The sequence below is a fragment of the Crotalus tigris genome, unplaced genomic scaffold (genome assembly GCF_016545835.1).
Source record: "Crotalus tigris isolate CLP2741 ecotype Arizona unplaced genomic scaffold, ASM1654583v1 scf7180000024396.1518868, whole genome shotgun sequence".
NCBI classification, from domain to species: Eukaryota; Metazoa; Chordata; class Lepidosauria; order Squamata; family Viperidae; genus Crotalus; species Crotalus tigris.
In genome coordinates, this window is record NW_024100564.1 from 407380 (window position 1) to 424785 (window position 17406).

The following is a 17406-nucleotide window of genomic DNA, read 5'->3' on the forward strand; positions in this document are numbered from 1 at the left end:
AATTATAGACAAAGGCAACTGAATAGGGACTGACTGGGCTGCTGTCTTTAAAGTCAAATGACCTGACCTGGTTGGTTTTAGCCAAACTGATTTGTTTTTGGTGCAGGCTGGTGAAGGCTAGTCTCACATTGGTTCTTTGTTTGTGCCAATCCTAATTGGTGGTTTTAGTGCTGTTTGATCCTGTTTGTTCATGCTGGCTTCTGATTGGTCATAATCTGCAATGCCTCTTGTAGCAGACCACCTTGCCTCTGAAGATGCCAGCCACAGATGCCAGCAAAACATCAGGAAATTCTATTGTCAATACCATGGTCATTATTGTTCTGTCCACATAACTAAAAGCTTTGCAGTTCAATAGTCAATATAGTCAAATGTAGTCAAATGTCTATAGTGAAAATCAATGTCCGAAAAAGGTGTTCAGACTAGCTACAATATAGAAGCAGGATAACTATGTATTTTATTTGATAGCTCTATCTACTTGATAGGTCTGACCACTTGAAATACATTTTGGGCAAATAATTCAGGTGGGAAAAATCTTAATGGGCCAGACAACATTGTGTATGATTTGGTAGAAATATTATTTTTTATATGTCTAAAGAAATACCAACTCTAGCATGAACTGTAGAGCTAAACTCAACTAATTATATAAAACTACTATGAGAACTGGCAATGTGGAAATAACAATGGCTTACATACAGGTTGTGAACCTCCACCACAGTTAAACTTCATGAAGGTGAAGGTTTGTTCCTCAAGCTTGTGGGCTGGTTTCCAAATGTTTCATTACTAGACTAGGTAACATCTTCAGTGGAGTTTAAGGGGTGTCAGTGTCAGTGTTCTTCTGTTTATAAGGACTTCCGGTGTGGGTGTATCACATGAAGATGTTGTCTGACCCACCTACATCTGAAGCCCTTATAAACACAAAAACACTGACACTGACTTCCCCTAAACTCCACTGAAGATGTTAGTTAGCTTGGTAACAAAATGTTCGGAAACCAACCCACGAGCTTGGAGAATGAACCTTCGTCCTCATCCTACACCCAAGCTACAGATATCTGCCATTAAATTTCATATTACAGGCAATAATAGAGTTCATCCACCATTATTTGGAAAATCCAAAAGAAACACAGAATCTGAATATTTGTTCTTGATGCTACTCATTTTTTTTCTTTAATGGAATACAGAGAAAGTATAGTTGCATATCTCAAATTATATACCATGGAACAGGTTGAAAGATTTTCTTGCTGAATAAAGCAAGCATCAAAGCCTCTGTAGTTACAGTCTGGGCTGCATTTCAATCAGTAGGTGATGGCATCTCTTGAGCAAAGGTCTGATCTGAGATGATGTCAGATAAAGAACCAGCTTTCTTTCTGCATTTCAAATGCCATCAACTCAGAATTCCCATGTTTTCTGTATGGCAGAGATGGTACTGTACTGACAGATTGTGGCAATAATCATTGTGTGGACATGTGCTAGCAAGAAAACAAACGTTCCTGTTGGCCTGATGGCATGAATTGCAGTACAGGTAGTCCTTGATTTATGACCACAATTCAGCCCAAAATTTCTGTTGCTAAGCAAGACAGTTGTTGAATTGAGTTTTGCCCTATTTTACATTTTTTTGCTATAGTTGTTAAATGAATCACTGCAGCTGTTAAGTTAGTAACACAGTTGCTAAGTGAATCTGACTTCCCCATTGACTTTGCTTGTCAAACATTTGCAAAAGGTGAAACACATGACATTGCAACTGTCATAAACTGTCATTGCAACATGCTATTTCCCAAGAGTCCAAATTTTGATCACACTATCACCGGGATGCTGCAACAATTATAAGTGTAAAAAATGTTCATAAGTCACTTTTTCCAGTGCCATTGTAACTTCAAATGGTCACTAAATTAATGATTGTAAGTCAAGAACTACCTGTAATAAAACTTCCCTAATGTCCAAAAGTGCTGTGGGACAATAGATAATGCAGAAAAACAATGAGACAAAGGAAGCACCAAGAAGAAGAAGAAAGTGATGCACGTAGGCTTTATGGAAGGGCTCTTATGTTTCTATGAAAGAAATATGACCTGAAATAAATAGAAAAAAGCAGAATAATAGTTAATTACATTATATAACTCTAGGAAAAACACCTACAGTATGTGCTGAAAAAAACGCATCTGTCATAGTCAAACTGTGACTTGTAAGGACCAAAGTTAAATAACAAAAACAAAATGATTTCCATGGTTGAAATGAAGAGTTAGGAACCATGAGGAATAGTCATAATATAGGGCACTAGTTTCTGCAGTGGGTAACACACAATTTTCTACAAACATCTGTTATTGCTCATTTTGTTGTGCTATACCATAGCTGTTACACCATCAAATACATGAATGCATATTAAGAAATCAGAATAAATAACTGCAACCAAATTGTATAGCAATACAGAAAGCAATGAACATGTAAAATGCACACAATCTTTATCATATGAAACCAGCAAGGACCAGACAGAAGGGGAGCAGTAAGAAATTAAGAAAAGGTATTTTTTTTAATTACCCCATACATTATGCTTCACTAAGAAAAACTGTATCTTCTTAAGAACAAACTGACTTATATGTTTATTAAACCATCCCACAAATTTGCGTTTAAGTCTTTGGATAAATGAGAAAAGGTCAGCACTACAATCAGGCTTAAGTTTGTAAAGTTACAACTTTCCCTTGCCCAAACCAATAGTCAATTATTTAGCCTTGCAATGGACACTAAGGAGCATGCCAATAGATAGTTTTACTCTGCAAAAAAGAAAGAGAAGATTTACAGTACAAGATTTGTACACCTCCATTTTGTATATTTCTAAGGAAAGTGCATAGCAGTGAACTGCATTTCTTGTTTTGTGATTAGAAATTGGATTATTTGGGAAACTGGCTAGGGTTAGGACTAGAAATCAAAAAAATATTATTTTGCTCTAATAGACATGGTTGAGATTTGTTTCTAAAACTGCATAGAAAGCAAAGCACAAACAAGAGTGTAGATTTTTGCCCAAGACAAAGTACATGTTTCAGAAAAGTTTTATTTATGACTATTTTCTCTTGATATTCAGCCATTATGCCATAATTGGAATGTCCATAACTGAGCCAGCAAGTCCAAATTCTAATGGGTTATTCATGCTCAGATGGCATGACGGTATACCTCTTATTTCTAAAGATCTGCCACTATCATTCTTTTAAAACAGTGGTTCTCAACCTTTTTAATGCCGCGACCCCCAACCAGTCATAAGTCGAGGACTACTCAACCCGTTGTAAGTCGAGGACTACTCAACTGATGCAGCACCGTTTGCAGAATGGGACTTTTGGTGGGCTAAGCAGGGCAGAGACAGCCTGGACAATTCCTATTGGCTTTTGAAAGCCAATAGAATTAGACTCTATTCAAGAGAGTCTATTCTACTGGCTTTCAAAAGCCAATAGAATAAAAGGGAGTAGCACAGCTAAGGAAAAGGGGGAAAAAATGGCGGACTGCATTGTTTAGCGACCCCTGTGAAATGGTCGTTCGACCCCAAATGGGGTCCCGACCCACAGGTTGAGAACCACTGTTTTAAAATTAAGATAAGGTGCAAAACCACAATGCATCTTATAGAAAATCCAATTTGAGATAAATAAATTAAAGTTTTCTTCAAGTAACCCTGATTCATGATGACTTCAGGGAAATATTTCTGTTGAATTCTTGGCATCAACAAAGAAGTAATTTGCCACTGCTTTTGAGAATATTTGTTTTTTTTTTTTTATTTTCAAGCCTGGCCTGTGCTGGTTTTTCTTGGTGATCTCTCAGGTATGACTCTGCTTAGATTTTGAGGCCAACCAATCTCACTCAGTTGCTGCCTGGGCTGAAAATATGTTATTTCCTCCAAAGAACTATTTCAGGTAAGTAGATAGGGCTGACTAGTGCTAAGATAAAGGCCTGATGTTTTTATACTGAATTGGCCATTAAATCAGTTGTATCCAAGATCTTAGCATTGGAAATGTTAATCAGGCACCGTAATCCCTTTGAGTTTGGGACCTTTAGCAATGCTGCACAAAACTGATAAAATATTTTAAAAGGATGCCATTGGGGGAAAGGCATACTTCTCATTGTCCTGTTGGTGATTTGGCAGCATCAAACATCTTCTTCCTGCCTTCCATTCCTGACATGGCCTCCACATTCTTACGCCAGTCACTCACTTCCACTGGACGTTCCTGTGAAAGAAACCAAGACGTTAGTCCTTACTTGAAGAGGAACTTAAGCAAAGGACTAACTTATACAAGTAGCGATGAAGATATACACTCTGTATATGCCATAGGAACAGAAAGGTGAGGAATACAATGTAAGGTCACATGACTAAACTTTTATAAATATAGTTAATATAGGAAGAGTTCCATAAGGGTATATTGTACTGGCAGGTTTCCAGGCATACATTATTATATGCAGAAAATAGAATCTAGACAGGCTGAGCACCAATAAACTCTTCAAAAAGAGTTATTTTAAAAAAGCAGTCTTTGGCGTTCAGGGAGTAAAGATAAATATACGAACCAAGATGTAAAGGACAGAATCAAAGCATCTTCTAATTTAAATCGAAACTGTACTGTTTAAGCACTGGAATATATGCCTGTATCCAGGCTAGCTCTGTCTGGAATTTACCATATGCTAACATTTTTCATATCTGTTTTCAGATTTATTACTATGTGTAATAAAGAAAAAGGCCTGAATCATTAAACCTTTTATTTCCTTCATCAATATCCTTGCAATTTTGATCGCATAACTGTGGGGATGCTGCGATGGCCATAAGTGCAAGGATTGATCATAGGTCACTCTGTTCAGTGCTGGTGTAAGTTTGAGTAGTCATTAAACCAATGGTTGCAAGCTGAGGATTACCTGTAGACCAAGAAAATTCCAGTCTAGAATATGCAATAAAATGCAGTGGTTTTCTTCCATGATAAAATCCTGGTTCTTATTGGCAGTGCATAGAGAATTGCAAATCATATGGATGAACTTACTAATTTTACTTTAATGAGTGGGCTCTCCAACAATTTTCACAATTCTCATCCTTCATGGGAGAAGCTGTCTTAATTTTAGTTCCTGTTCCATAATACCTTTTACAATCCTCAATCTATTTAATAATGTTCATTTACGAACTGTTAAAGGTAAGGAATATCTATCTATCTATTATTAAATTTATATGCCACCCATCTGGCCATCATGTGGCTCTATGGAAGAATATTAATCAAGAGAAAACATAAGAACATATTTCTTCATGATGACATAAAAAAATATGCAAGTACATGGGACACTGAGCAAACATGATATACAGGGCAATAGGTGAGATTTCCAGTCCCCGACCTTTTCTGTGTCCTCCTTCTTGACAGACTTGAGGTTGGCTCTGAGGTCCATAGATACTTTGTGCTTTGAGCCAAGCAGAGCTCTAAGCATGGCATCTGCAGACACCCGGACACGGCGCAAGGGAGGACGCTTGAATTTTCCCCTAAGGTCAAGCACCTTCAGTTTCAAGTCTTTAATCTGAAGAATAGACAATATACATGGTCATGTATCATAAGAGATCTAAGGACACACACACAAAAAGACTTACTCTTTCCCAGGAAAATGGTAGTAGGAGTCCAGCCCACTTGCTAGGTTACAAGAAGGAATGCTTTGGAAAGCTTCTTTTGCTGAAAGATATTCTGCATTCTGTACTAGGTATGTTAGCTGCCTTGAGTTATTTATAAAAATAATAAAGGTGGGAATATAAATAATATAAACAAATATTCAGTAGCCTCTGAAAAACTGTCACAGGAGCCATGGTTTATAATCTCAGTTTCCTTGCTTTCAGTCTGCACACATTTTATTCATTCCACTGATAAGGGGGAAATTAGCATCTCTACTAAAGCAAGAAAGCAATATAAGGTTATATATAGAACATTAGCCTGGAATCCATATTTAAAAATAATAATCCAGAGCTCTTATGGAAGATTCTGAAGATGTTCCTATTTACAATTTAAGACAAGGAATTGCTCCATTCTGGTTACCTTATGCCAGTAGGCAAAAGGGTCTAAGACAACTTGCTGCAGCCAACTCACCACAGCGAACTTGTTGTAAGGAGTTACAAGAGTTACACGAATATCGAAGAAATGGTAGAATAGAATCATTAAAGAAAGGATGCAAAGAAGAAACAAAATGAAATGTGAATGGTGAAAATTAAAATTATTTTAAAATAATTTTAAATAATTAAATTGAATTATTCAATTGTCCTGTGGCGAGTTATCCTGTGGCAAGTTGGCCATGGCAAGTTGTCCTGCAGTGAGTTGGCTGTGGTAAGTAGTCCCATTCTGCAGTCAGAAACATAGGCCAGAATTCATTTTAGAACAAAATGGGTAAAATAGTTAAAACTGCCTCATAAAGCTATTATCTAATCTGTATTAGATATTTTCTTACAGACAATGATGCTTTCTTATTTTTTGTATTAATGTGTTATTTTTATCTCAGAATTTAAATTAAGAACAATTCTCTGTCTTCTTACCTCCCGTGTGTTATGGTTACACTTTGCTTCAATATCATATCTCTCTTCATCCACAATGTCTACTTTCTCATGAAGCTCCCGGCATAGATCCTGTGCAATTAAAAGGGGGAAATGTCAAGGGATATCTTTTCCAGGCCTTGGATTGGGTTATTTCTTACTAATATTTCATTGGGGGAATATATAGGATCAGATATTTTGGTTAGGCATTGTTTCAATGCTAGACGTTGTCGATTCTGTTATTCTTTTGATCAGAACTTCAGAACTGTAAAGATCTTAAATCAGCAGCATTTGATATCAGTATTTGTGGTAGCCATCCTGTTCAGTGATCCCAAAAGACTCCACAGCCAGATATATGACATTCTTCATGAATGATCAAGGTCTAAAAATAACTTTACTTTTTTGTGGCAATTTAGGACACATTTAATAAATATACAGTATACACATAACAGTATTGCAAAGCTGTGCAGAACGTACAGATTATATACAGAAAGAAAAATGTAATGTTGAAGTATTAAGCACCATTGTTTCTTACAACCTAAAAATAATGAAATGGTGGAAAAGCATGACATTTGGAAAAATCACCAGAGCGAATCTGGTGGAAGCTACCCATAATTATCGGGGGGGGGGGTGGAGGAAGGGTGTTACTTTAAATAAGACAACAACAGTCTGTATGACTCAAGTTTAAATATTTCTGTTTCAGTTGTAGTATGTAAATATTTTAATAAATCAATCTAAATGTGGAAATAATGCAGATGACACAATAATATATGTCCTCTTTTGACTCTTGTTTTAGCGACAGCACTGCTATTGCATGACAGCACAGAAGTGGCGACCGTATTTTGCCCTACTAATATGAGAATCTTGAGATTGTGGTGACAATAAATCTGTCAAATATCAGTCAAACATTCTCATTTTATCTAAACTTCAAAAGTGACATTTTTAGATAATTTTCTTCCCAAACAGTTTCTTGAAGCATCTCTTACATCTAGTTTAGACAATAAGTCATCTGGACCCATCACTCTCTCTCTCAGTCCAGCTCTCCTCACAAAGTTGTCGTTATGGGGAAAATTGGAGAAATAAAGAACATTATGTATGTTTGCCACCTTGAGCTATTTATAAAAAAATGATAAAGGTAGAATTTTAAGAAATCTTTAAAAACCCCAATGATATATGTATTATTCCATCTTTTGGGAAGGGAAAAGATGGCATGAACTGGAGTTCTGAATTAAATTTCCTAATACAGCTCCTCAGAGTCCTGTGTAATTCAACATGTTCACCTAGACATCCACTCCATTGCCTAAACCAAGAACCTACCTGGAGTTGGGAATAGGAAAGCCCACTGATATGTATAGGTGTTATCCTTTCTGCCAAATATCTCTCCTTTTCTCCTTGTTTGTCCACTTGTTCTTGTTCCCATTCTTCTTTGGCTTTAGCCAGCATCAAACTCTAGGGAAAAAAAATAGGGAAACATTTGAAAGGTAACCTTAAAATACCTTTTTCACCATGGATCTGAAATATCAGCCACAACAAAGGTTTATGAAGAATTCCTATATATAATGCACAAGGCCGAAGCCTTCATCCAGTTCTCCAACCTTCTGCCTCCAAATGAGCAGCAGATAAAATTGGGAAAGCTATCCCAAATTTACATAGAAGAATTTGTTCTGTATCGTTACATGCAAGAGTATCTCGCTTTAATTAATGCATGATAGCTTGCATCATGACTTACCTTTAGAAGGAGTTTGCGTGAAGCTGAGATCTTGGGCTTCCTCTAAAGAGCAAAAATAAAAGAAATCAAGGGCACCATTTCAACAACACAGTGATAATCACATATTCATACTGGCAAATGTTAAGAAAAATAAATCATGGAACTGTACTTACCTCCCTACAGAAATTCATTTAAGAGAAGGAAGAAAGAGGGGGAAAAAGTGGAAAGAATAGAATGAATACATGAAATGTAATATTCTACTCAAGATACTGAAAATATGAGTGAGTGAAAACATGTTATCAGGCTGGACTCCTTAGTGATTCTGTCTGCCTTTTGAGGTAGGCCATATTTGAATACCAAAATTGTGAATACTAAAACTACTTTTATTATAGGCTTAAGTAAGAAATATGAATGTGCCTTCCCCCTCCCTTACTGTGACAAATAAATATGATTCATAAACAAACAAACAAATAAAATGTTAAGCAGAACTGGGGAGGCTCAAGTCTAGCACACTTTCTCAAATTCCATTCCTGTTTTGGGCTGAGATTTCTGTTTTCTGATCACAGCTTTGGCTGTGGCTTTTCCTCCTTTTCTTTGGGATTATTCTCCCATCCTATTGCAGATCTGCATTGATCAGGATGGATTTTCCTATCTGCTGTTGTCTTATTAGCTGTATTATTAGTCTTGTTAAAACCTCTTCTTAAAAATCATAAGCCTCTGTTAATCATAATAATCACAATGATGTCATTCTACTATGGTTCTTTAACCTAGTCTTCCTGAAACATGTGCTGTCCTCATGCCTTGAACTACAGTTTTCAGAATTGCCAGGCAAGATAGTCAATAATTCTGTAGACCCAAAACATCTGGAAAGCACTAGGATAACAAAGTGTATCCTAATCTTCTAACCCAGGGGTGTCAAACTGCCGGCCCACAGGCCAGTTGCATCATGCAGAGGCTGCATCACCTCAGCTCCGGCAATGCGAAAAATGTTGTGATACGTCATGACACATCACATGATGCGCCAAGTTTGACACCCATGTTCCAACCTTAACCATGTGATCCAATCACATGGGCTAAGAATAGAGGTTCCATTCAGACAATATCCTTTCTCTATTTACTAAAGAAAGACATTTTCTAGGTCTACACAATGTAGTCAAAACACACAAAATGCTAATTTAAAACTAAGCAAGCTCAGTATTTTAGGGAAATGAGGCTGCTAGTTTGGTAACATACTTATTATGAACGGTGGGTGAACACAACCAGAATCTGACTAAAAATGTTGTTAAAGATTTCATTACAGTTTTGTGTATTTGTCACTGCTACATGTTTTTAGAGGACTTTCCGTAAAATGGAAACATTTATATATTAAATACTGGAGCCTAGACTCAGACAATAAGAATTATTTTCACACTTGATCACATCTGCAAATGTACTCACATTTGAATAATCGACTGGTGAATTGCCAGATTTTGAGTATGAGGTAATTACATTCCTTAAACAAAAGGATAGCAATCCCCAGTAAAAGCTACTCTTATCAACTCCTCATCCTGATCATTTATGGAACACATTGCTGCATTGGAAAATCTTTGCATTTTTTTCTGCTGTGCAAAACTAGTTTATATGTTTGACCTCAAAATGATCTCTAAATGCTCTGTAACTATTGGTAATCAATTGGGTTCTGCATCTATTCTCAGCCAGTGATATTTATCGGAATGTTGGTGGATGATTTGTAATATATCACCAATATTCAGTGTTGAATCAAAACTGTTTGGCAAATCTCTACTTTCCACTTTAGCTTTTCTATAATAAAACCTTTGTGCATTGCTGAGAAATATGTAGGAATCCTTCATTTACATTTTGTATTGCACTTCTTTGCCTAATAGAGGGGAAAGAAATACTACAGGTAGAACTGACATTGAAAAACTCATAATCCAAATGATTGCCACCTTGATATATCTCAGTGATAGGCACCTGACTGTCAAGATGTCAGAGGAGGGGTTATAGAGTGAATGAAGGAGAGCAAGTTTGCCTTTGGCAAGGGAGTAATTTGTAAGTGGCCAAACCCAGCAGTTCATATGGTAAATAGGGAAGGCCTGCCTGAAACTCATTTTATAATAGTAACTATAATATTAATTTTCCAAAATGTCTGCCCCCCCATAAAAGGTTAAATATCTGGTAGTAATTTATTTACGGATTTGAAAATTCAGTGCTTGTAGCCTTCATTTGTAAAGCTTGCTGAAAAGAAAACCAAGAGACCAAAAATGAATGGGTTTCTAATTTAGAGATTTTTTTCTTTTAAAAGTTAAAACCTGAATATCAAATTTCTCATATCAAAACTAAACCTAAAAGTGTGATTTGATTAGCTTAATTTGAGAGCTATTGTCCTGTAATCACCAGTTTGGAAGAAAATCCCATTTAACTTAATGAAACTAACCTTTGAGTAGACATACACGCTTGGTATAAAATTTAAATTGTATCCAAGACATGACTTGAATCTTGGAAAACAGCAGCTCTTTATCAAGTTTTGTTCTCAACAAGCAGAGAGTGAAATGAAGGAGAGGTGGAGAAATCTATAGTGCAATATTAAGTGCATTTATCTACTTAACATAGAAGGTAAATGGAAGAACAACTCATTTTGAGATTTTTAAGCAACAAGCCTAGTTCTATTTGAAGTATCGCATCTCAAATTGCAATCATTCTGAGGTCAAAGTCAGATGATTAATCTAGACCACATGTGAATGTAGGATATCTCAGCCAATGGGGAAAATAAAATATTTACTCACACTTCAGGCATTGTGGAAACAAATGTTGTGCCTACAAATCAAAATAAAGCAATGAATTACAAGAAATGAAACAATTCCATCATTAAAAAACGAATGCAAACAATGATGCATAATATAAGCAACTTCCATTTATTCTGTATTATATTCATTTTATATTTCTTTATTCCAAGATTCCAGGTGGTTAGAAAAAGTGAGAATGAATAAAAGAATTTCCCAGCTACGATGCACTTGATATATTTTGTCCCCAAGGGGAGAGTGACAGCTCTAATGGAGTGGTAAATCCCATTGAACAAATAGCTAAAAATAATTGTTATGACAATGAACAACAAAGAATTGTTTTATTGTTATTACTGGATAAAATCAAATATATTTAAAATCAAAAAGATGATCCATAATAAATTGCATTTATGTGAAGCATTCTGTGTACGTATTTGCAATATAAGAGCTTTGCCAATATTATCAGTTCCACTTTCAGCTTATGGATATTCTCTGCATAGGTTCTTTTAAAAGTAAAGACACTGAATCCTAAATACAGACCTGGATGTTTAACTTCAGGCGATAACTCTGGACATAAAGTATAGAAAGCACAAAGTGAAATCCATGGTTTTTACTTCTGAGGAACAAGCATAGAATCGAACACAGGTTCATAAATAGAGCTTAACTCTCAGATGGATCCCCCAATGTTGAGAGAACTCAGAAGCCAAGTCCCAGCCCTGTGATGAGAATTGACAGAAGAATGGAAGGAGAAGAATCTGATAGCCACTTATTCCCACTGCTGTCTTACAGCAGCAAGCATGAGCAGGCAAGAGTTGCTTCTCCTCAATCCTCAAAGTATTTCTCCTTCTCTATCAACTTCTTGCATTCAAACCCTGCCCTCAAGACTCTTCTGAACATCTTTTTTTGGGGGGGAGGGGGTGGGCTTAACATCTTTGAACTGCAAAAATGTCCTTGCTACCATCCAACAAGAATGAGCATTTCCCACATCTCTGCTGCCATCTTTAGCTAATTAGCTTTTTGTCACCTGGCCATGATCACTGTCAAAGGGATGGGGCAGGGGATGGGCAGCAAGGGGACCCTAAGTGTCTGCCTTCTCTGCCTGCCTTATCCTTATTGTACTACTTTCTCTGTTGCCAGTCTTGTATTATGTCTGCAGAAAGTACTGGGCAATATTAAGCCCTCAAACATAGATGCCCTGGACACTTGCGCCCCTTGCCTGTAGACTCTTGGGTCCTGAATCTTTGAAGACTCCAAAGTAACAATTGGAATATTTATTAAGAGATTTAAAAATAATACTTGTCTGAAATACATTAAGATACTAAAAAAAGATTAGACTGTAAAGTGCCTAGGTGGCTTTTTTAAAGCTCTATACAGACATTTGAATAATTTGATAAATAGACCTTATCCTATGGTTTCTGTATTCAAATCCTATCTCCAGCAAAGAGGCTTAAATCAAAGTTAAATAGCGTAATCATCATTTTTTTTCAATACAATTCATCCATATTAGCTTCAAATTTTGAGCATTTTCCCATAACAAATGTAAAAGCTGGAAACTCCATATCTATAATTCAAAATAGAAGTTTTTAATTCTAACAGATGCAAATTTCTCACTTTTATATATATGATTATTCTGCAGGTCATCATTGGAAATTTCTACAATACTTATATAGAGTATACAAAATCTAAAAATATGATTCTAAGCAGAGTATTCTTATTCTTTAAAAGTAGAGTTTTTAATATTGTGTGAGTGCTACTGAAAATATTCAGAAATAAATTCATCAAATACTATAGTATTTCTACTTAGATAAATTACCTTGGAGTTTAGTTTTTCTTAAGCTGTTTGTTTGACTTCATCATTATGAAGTTAAGAAAATGCAAGATACCTACAAAACACTGAGAAGACAGTTCAGCAAAAATGGGCTCCCGGTAATCTGATACAGAAAATAAGTCTTTGCAGTTTTTCCACAGCTGAACAGGAGCTGGAATTTTGTGTGGGAGAAAATGGATGTTTAGGCATGCCAATTTTCAGTGGGCTTGCTTCACATATTTGTATTGTAATCATGTATGATATAATTATTCACATCTGCTCCCAAGGCTTTTCATAAACACTTCTCTTGAGATCTAATGATTCATAGCTGAAACTGCCCTTAAGCATCTCACTAATCTGTCTATTTTATGTATATAAGATATTAAATAATAATTAGAAAAAAACATCTCAGTTTCCCCGTGGCTGGCCTAGCAAACTTAATTGTTTTATCATGCAAAAAGAAATTGTATGAGGTCCTGTTCAGCCAGCTGATCTTCTCATCTGGCCTGATCAAAATAAAGTAATGAAGTTATAATTATTTTGCCCTACTTGAACCTAAATCATCACAGTTCCTTTGGTACATGATTACCTCAAGGCTAAGTCTTTGATCAAGCATCTTACCCTAGTGCAGTCCAGGCAGGAGAGAGATGGTGGCTGGAGAATGGAAAGGCTCAGACTGTGAACGACAGAGAAAAGGATGGGAGTAATAAATTGAAGCTTGACTACAACTGGTCAGTAAAAATAGAACGGAGACAAATACCCTTCTGGTACGCCTGCTTCCACACTGTGAATAGTCTACCCACAGACCACACATCCTTACTGTCTAGTCCTTGTGAATTGCACACATATGCACCTTGTCCATTACTTTTCCAATACTCTTGGAAGAATATAGCACCCGAGACATTCAGTTGTACCCTGTTCAATTTCAGTGAAGCTATTGTTCTTGTTCTTTTTGTTGAATTGGGAAGGGCTGGAGAGTAAAGCCAAAAATAGCGAAACTAAGCATCTAGCAAGCCAAGAACAGAATCTGTTGGCGCTGGCATGGATTCAGGCTGAAGTTTGGTGGATTGTAACAAAGCCAAAATCTGGTGATTCATTAGCATTTCAGACCTTAGAAAACAGTACTGGATAATACTATGATTCAGTGATTGAGTACATGATTTTAGAAGTTCAAGTTCTCAAATCCAGATTGTTTCCAGCATCATCAAAGAAGAAGGGCCAAGCAGAGGATAATGCAGAAAAAAACAAGCCATGGTGGCTAATGCAAGATTTAAAAGTCAGAGAGTTGTGGCTGTGATATTGCAGCTTCTTTTGTTCTAGTACAGGGGTCTTCAATCTTAGTCCTTTTATGACTTGTAGACTTCAACTCCCAGAATTCCTGTTCTAGTACAATATCAGCTGGTGCAGAAGCTGATCCTTGACCTGCTTTTTCTTGACCCAGTTTTTGCTCTTTGAGCCATAACAGTAGATAGATCTTCAAATTACTTGTGAGACTATTATAGAGAATGGAAGCAGGCTACACACTTCCTCATATTCAGTTGAATTAAACAGAGAGTGGGGCCAGCACAATTGTGTGTGTGATTGTAGTCAAGGCCTAATAATGTTTTTTTTAATTAGGTAATGCGGCCAGAGCAATACGTGTGTGGTTGAATTTAAGGCCTAATAATGTTTTTGAAATTAGGCAATAGGCAGCTTTGATGGTAATTTATCAGTCAGCTCCTGTTTTCTCTCACCCTTATCATCTTCAGGCACAGAAAATAACTATGATTAAATATACAGTATATACACATACATAGCCATTCCTTCACCTATTCCACGTTTAACTGTGAGGGAACTAAAAGATCTTTTGCAACTTAATAAAAGCATAATTACTCCAAAGTATAGGGTGCAGGCGTCCTCCTCATACAAGATGTATGTGTGCATGCATGTGTGTGTGTGTGTATTTGATCAAGTACTTGAGGCACAGGCTGCCAAGAATAGATACAAAGCTCAGTGCAACAGCCTAGCATGATGTCCCTCAAGAAGAGCCACAAATATTTAACATGCATTCACACTAACCAGACTGAACTGGCATATAAACTGCTCATAACCCTACCAATTCATCTCCATCTAATAGCCTCACACATGGATATTGTATGATTTAGGAAGACTCCCTGAAAACAATAAGGCCATACAGCATTGCTTAGGTAGGACATTTGGAAGAGTTGAAAATTAAGAAGGATTTTTTTCCCCCCTGTGGACTGCCTTTCCTACATTTCAGCTAATGTAGCAGCTGAAATAAGGTCTTTGAAGGGGATAAAGTTAAACCCAAAAAAGTAGAGTACAATGGCCAATTAGACTTAGCTCCCCCAAAGGAAATGCCATGCAAGGACAGGGAAACAGAGAACAACAACTTGCCTAATATTTGCATACATAATTAGGATAATTTAAATGGAAATGAAGGAACTTCTAAATAGTGGGGAACAATTTGGCCAGCTTTGAAACAGAGAATATCTTCAAAGAAAGGGCTATAAAGGAGGACCTATGGCCATCATAGAGGAAATATCTTACCATCTGAGAATGCTATTGTTGTCATTGCAAAATTACCTTTGGTTGGACATTTCACTAAGTGTCAGATTTGGACAAAATATAGGAGCACACATTGTGGCTGATCAGACAGATCATATGTATGACAAATCTATAGCCAGGATTGATAAAAATGGATGAGAACTATGATTAAAGAATTGCATTGAAACTAGGTTGATCAGAAATGGAGTGACCCATAATTTTATCTCAGATCCATACAAAAACCAAGGAAAATCCCAGTATTTACTGGGGGTGGTGGCCTTTGTTAACTGTCCCCTATCTCATTTCTGATTTCACCTCCCTTTCTGACACCCATGAGCTTTTCTTGCACCTGTTCAGCCATATATTTTTAGAGAAGAAGTTATGAGAACACAATTCTATAGTCGGGCAAGGACAATGCCTGGCATTTTAATCCTTGCTGCTATTATGGTTCAGGCAGAGAATATAAGCAGGAGCTTCAACTTTAATGACTGACAGAAGGAACAGGCATAGGGTTTCTTCTGCCCTACTGCCAGGGTGTGCATCCAAAAGATCAACAAGGCAAACCCATCTGTATTTATAACAATTTTAAAAGTCATCTGTCCTGAAGAGCTCAGGGCAGTAAACATGTTCTGCCTTCAACTGTATGTTTGTGTCTGCACACAAAGATTCAGTTATTTGAGCTAGGACTCCTAGTCTAGACAGGGGTAGCTCCTATCTCCAAAACTGATCTGGGCAGATCTTCAAGACATGCTTTATTTTAACAAGGATTTAAACAAAGCATCCTCTTGAGGCTGATTTACAAACCAACTGGATCCTCTTATGTCAAAAGCATAGAACAGCCATGTTGCGTTACTTTGCTCTTCTTTGCTTCATTCCTTTCTCCAAAAGCAAGTATCAGAGAAGGCTAAAATGAGACAGTGAAGTGATATAAAGTACTTTTTCAAGACAAATCAAATTATCTCTTCACTTGATAAGTTTGATAACATCATCTTCACAGCATAAATGCAAATTATACATTATCATTGAGTAATCATAATTGTGCCGTATACCGAATCGAGGTTAAGAAAATTTGCCTTCGATTCTGAACTGAAATCAATGGGACTTCAGTTTATCCAATAACACAATTTAGTTCAATACAATAGTTAACATAATAGCAATAGCACTTAGACATGTATCTTTTCATAGTGCTTTAAAGCACTCTCTAAGTGGTTTACAGAGTCAACAATGGATCCTCATTTTACCAACTTTGGAAGGATGGAAGGCTGAGTCAATCTTGAGCCAGTTAGGATCAAACTCCTGGCAATGAGCAAAGTCAGCCTGCAATACTGCATTCTAATCACTGTGTCCCCACAGCTTAACATAACTCTTAATCTGAGAAAAATATATTTGATTTGAAGAACTGCAGCCAGGAGATCTTGGCTGGGTTTCCATTTGTGCCCTTTCTTGGTACAAGAGAACATAGTTATATTGATTCATGCCCTCATTGTTACCTGTGGGGATTACAGCCATACACTATATGGGCTCTTGAAGAATATTCAGACACTATAACTGGTCTTTCTTTCTTACAGACTCCTGATTGAGGATCATAAAAAAAACCCTCTTATTCAGTTACCAAATAAATTCCAAGTATCATTTAAAGAGCATGTATTGATCCATAAAGCCCTTCTGGCTTGACTCCTCACAGGATTGCCTTCTTCTATCTACATTCCACCTCTTGGAAATGTGGAATCATTAATGGCTATCTGATATATTGACCAACATATCAGATAGCCATTAATGATTCCACATTTCCAAGAGGTGAGGCAAAACCTGATGGCACAGCTTCTCTATAGCAGAGTTATTGCTCTGAAATGGCATCCTGTTGGAAAGCAAACCCAGCCATCATTACTGCCCTTTATTCCAGAAAGTATTTTCATGATTTGACTAAATCAATGGCTTGCCAACTTTATATTATTTCATTCTGTGTGTCACTTATGTTGGTACTCTGTGTAGTTGTTCAAACTGTCACTTCACTGTATTCTTTTAAGCTACCGAGAATATGGTAGGATATGAA

General features: G+C 36.7%; 1 protein-coding gene across 4 annotated transcripts; it reads right to left on the reverse strand.

The window, feature by feature from the left end:
- Nucleotides 1-1134: 1134 nt before the first annotated feature.
- On the reverse strand, nt 1135-13482 carry TNNI1 (troponin I1, slow skeletal type). Of its 4 annotated transcripts, none has more exons than XM_039329366.1 (9): nt 13428-13482; nt 11003-11033; nt 8393-8396; nt 8241-8282; nt 7829-7960; nt 6515-6604; nt 5341-5517; nt 4089-4199; nt 1135-2063 (listed from the first exon to the last, which is right to left on the reverse strand). In XM_039329366.1, the coding sequence occupies exons 2-8, from the start codon at nt 11011-11013 to the stop codon at nt 4092-4094; spliced, it is 564 nt and encodes a 187-aa protein (XP_039185300.1). In that variant the 5' UTR covers nt 11014-11033; nt 13428-13482; the 3' UTR covers nt 1135-2063; nt 4089-4091. The 4 variants fall into 4 exon arrangements, with proteins under 4 accessions (XP_039185300.1, XP_039185303.1, XP_039185304.1 ...); XM_039329369.1 differs by lacking the exon at nt 13428-13482 and adding an exon at nt 13396-13414; XM_039329370.1 differs by lacking the exon at nt 13428-13482 and adding an exon at nt 12887-12906.
- Nucleotides 13483-17406: the final 3924 nt, after the last annotated feature.

Bases quoted from the DNA above. Each gene is read 5' to 3' on its own strand.
- TNNI1 (XM_039329366.1), bottom strand. The intron at 6,605-7,828 runs GTAGGTTCTTGG...TTAATTGCACAG, and splicing joins TTTCCTATTCCCAACTCCAG to GATCTATGCCGGGAGCTTCA. The intron at 4,200-5,340 runs GTCGGGGACTGG...TTTCTTTCACAG, and splicing joins AGAAGGAGGACACAGAAAAG to GAACGTCCAGTGGAAGTGAG.